The sequence below is a fragment of the Cebus imitator genome, unplaced genomic scaffold (genome assembly GCF_001604975.1).
Source record: "Cebus imitator isolate Cc_AM_T3 unplaced genomic scaffold, Cebus_imitator-1.0 Scaffold343, whole genome shotgun sequence".
Taxonomy (NCBI): domain Eukaryota; kingdom Metazoa; phylum Chordata; class Mammalia; order Primates; family Cebidae; genus Cebus; species Cebus imitator.
This window is the reverse complement of record NW_016107658.1, coordinates 933,678-936,395: the sequence shown is the minus strand read 5'-3', so window position 1 is coordinate 936,395 and position 2,718 is coordinate 933,678. Positions and strand designations below refer to the sequence as shown.

The following is a 2,718-nucleotide window of genomic DNA, read 5'->3' as shown; positions in this document are numbered from 1 at the left end:
TTTTTTTTGAGACAGAGTCTCGCTCTGTTGCCAGACTGGAGTGCAATGGTGTGATATTGGTTCACTGCAACCTCTGCCTCCCAGGTTCAAGCGATTCTCCTGCCTCAGCCTTCTTGGTAGCTGGGACTACAGGCGCGTGCCACCACGCCCAGATAATGTTTGTATTTTTAGTAGAGACAGGGTTTTACCATGTTGGTCAGGATGGTTTTAATCTCTTGACCTCGTGATTCACCCGCCTCGGCCTCCCAAAGTGCCGGGATGACAGGCATGAGCCACCGTGCCGGGCTGCAAGGTGCATATTCTTTACCTTGGTAATCACGACCTTCTGCTGGGAGCGATAAAACCGGAGGATTCTTTCACAGATGTAAAGAATGACTGGTGCAAGGATCCACTTCCAAGACTGCAGAGACAGGGTACAGAATGAGATTACACTTTAATTTCTTGTTTAGGATTTATTTGTGTAGCAGTTCATCCTTCATTCAATATTTACTGAGTTCTCCAATGTGTATCATTTTTAAGTCACTAATTTCATCAAATCTGGAAGATGGAAATAGAAAGAATAAATGACAATGGTTTTGTTTGTTAATCTGTTATTCATAAAACAGATCATTTCCTGAAAATTTACAAGTCTGACCAAAAGCAAGAGAAAAGCACAGAAATAGAACACATGGTAAATACTCATGTTCTCAAATTACATACAAAATTTAATTTTAAGTCCCGGCACAGTGGGTCATCCTAGCACTTTAGGAGGCCGAGGTGGGCAGATTGCCTGATCTCTCGGAGACCCAGCCAGGGCAACATAGCAAAAGCCTGTCTCTACTAAAAATACAAAAAATCAGCTGGGCATGGTGGTGCATGCCTGTAATTCCAGCTACATGGGAGGCTGAGGCATAAGAATCGCTTGAACCCAGCAGGCGGTAGAAGTTGCAGTGAGCTGAGATCACACCACTGCACTCCAGCCTGGGCAACAGAGCAAGACTGTCTGCAAAAAAATAAAATAAAATAAGATTTAATTTAAAAATCTAAGACTATCTTCAAGGACAACTTGTCCAATCTAAAAAACCAACAGAGAAAGTCGATGTGAAAATAGAAAGAGATAATCAAAAACAAACACAAAAAAGGGAAAGCTGATGCTTTTGGGTACATAAAACTCAGTTCTTATCCATCACCTCCTTTCTCAAGTGCTTAAACATTTAATCTAGTAATATTTTTTACCTTGCCTACATTTTTTTTAAATGCAGCTTTTCAGCCAGGTGCGGTGGCTCATACCTGTAATCCCAGCAGTTTGGGAAGCAGAGATGAGTAGATCACTTGAGATCAGGAGTTGAAGACCAGCCTGGCCAACGTGTTGAAACACCATCTCTACTAAAAATACAAAAATTATCCAGGCGTGGTGGTGGGCGCCTGTAGTCCCAGCTACTCAGGAGACTGAGGAAGGAGAATCACTTGAACCCAGGAGGTTGCAGTGAGTCAAGGTCATGCCACTCCACCCCAGCCTGGGTGACAGAGTGAGACTCTGTCTCAAAGAACAATTTTTTTTTAAAGCAGCCTTTCTATCCCTGAGAGCTTTGCAAAGCAGCAGTTTGCTTCTGCATGCTCGGGAGCTACTAAAAATGTACTTCCTATCAATGTTAAATCATGTCCTTTCTTGCACAGTTGCTCAAGTGTGATAACCTTGGGACTGTGTGAAGTAAGGGTTCTTAAGTTGATGCAGGTAAATAACTTCCTTGAGTATCTCTAGGGAAGGAAAAGGCAGAGATGTGTCAAGTGAAACAGAGTGAACATTATGCAATTCAGTGCTATTTCTTATTTGAAAAAAAAATTCCCCAGCTGAATTTGGGGAAAAACATATTTAAGAGACGGGTAATAACAATGTGAAAAAAAAATTGGCTTTGGAAGTAGTCAGAGTAATAAATATTAAAACAAGATACCATTTTAGTCTCTCAAATTGAAAAACAATTTTAAGTAATAATGTCCAGCATTAACTAGGATTCAGAGAAATGGGCATGTGCACATGGGCATACAAATTGAACAAGAAAATTGAACATGCATTTCACATGGGTGAAAATCCAAATTGGCAACATCTTCCCGGAGAGCAATTTAGCAGTACATCTCAATAGTCTCAAACGCATTCCTTCTCTTTAACCCTGAAACTTCACTTCTAGGAAATGAAGATAAATAATTAAGGTGTGAAAAAGTATTATACATGAGTAAAGTAATGGCCACAATGTTTACTTTAAAACATGATTAAAATGGTGTATATCATACAGGTTTTTTGTTTTGTTTTTGTTTTTGTTTTTGTTTTGAGACGGTCTCTCACTCCATGCAGTGATGTAATCTTGGCTCACTGCAACCTCCGCCTCCTGGATTCAAGCAATTCCCCTGCCTCAGCCTCCCAAGTAGTTAAATCTACAGGCATGCACCACCACACCCAACTAATTTTTGTATTTTCAGTAGAGATGGGGTTTCACCTTGCTGGCCAGGCTGGTCTGGAACTGCTGGCCTCAAGTGAGCTATCTGTCTCAGCCTCCCAAAGTACTGGAATTACAGGCATGAGCCACCACACCTGGCCAACTATTTTAAAACAAATGTTTCAAGGCTGGGCGCGATGGCTCACGCCTGTAATCCCAGCATTTTGGGAGGCTGAGGCAGCCAGATCACCTGAGGTCAGGAGCTGGAGACTAGTCTGGCCAACATGGCAAAACCCTGTCTCTACTA

General features: G+C 41.8%; 1 protein-coding gene across 2 annotated transcripts in view; it reads right to left on the bottom strand.

The window, feature by feature from the left end:
• Nucleotides 1-2,718, bottom strand: part of NOX1 (NADPH oxidase 1) — a 25,101-nt gene that overhangs the window by 6,688 nt on the left and 15,695 nt on the right. For both annotated transcript variants that reach the window (XM_017505866.2, XM_017505867.2), the window contains one exon: nt 308-400. In XM_017505866.2, the coding sequence (XP_017361355.2) occupies nt 308-400 (93 nt within the window). The remainder of the gene's footprint in view (nt 1-307; nt 401-2,718) is intronic.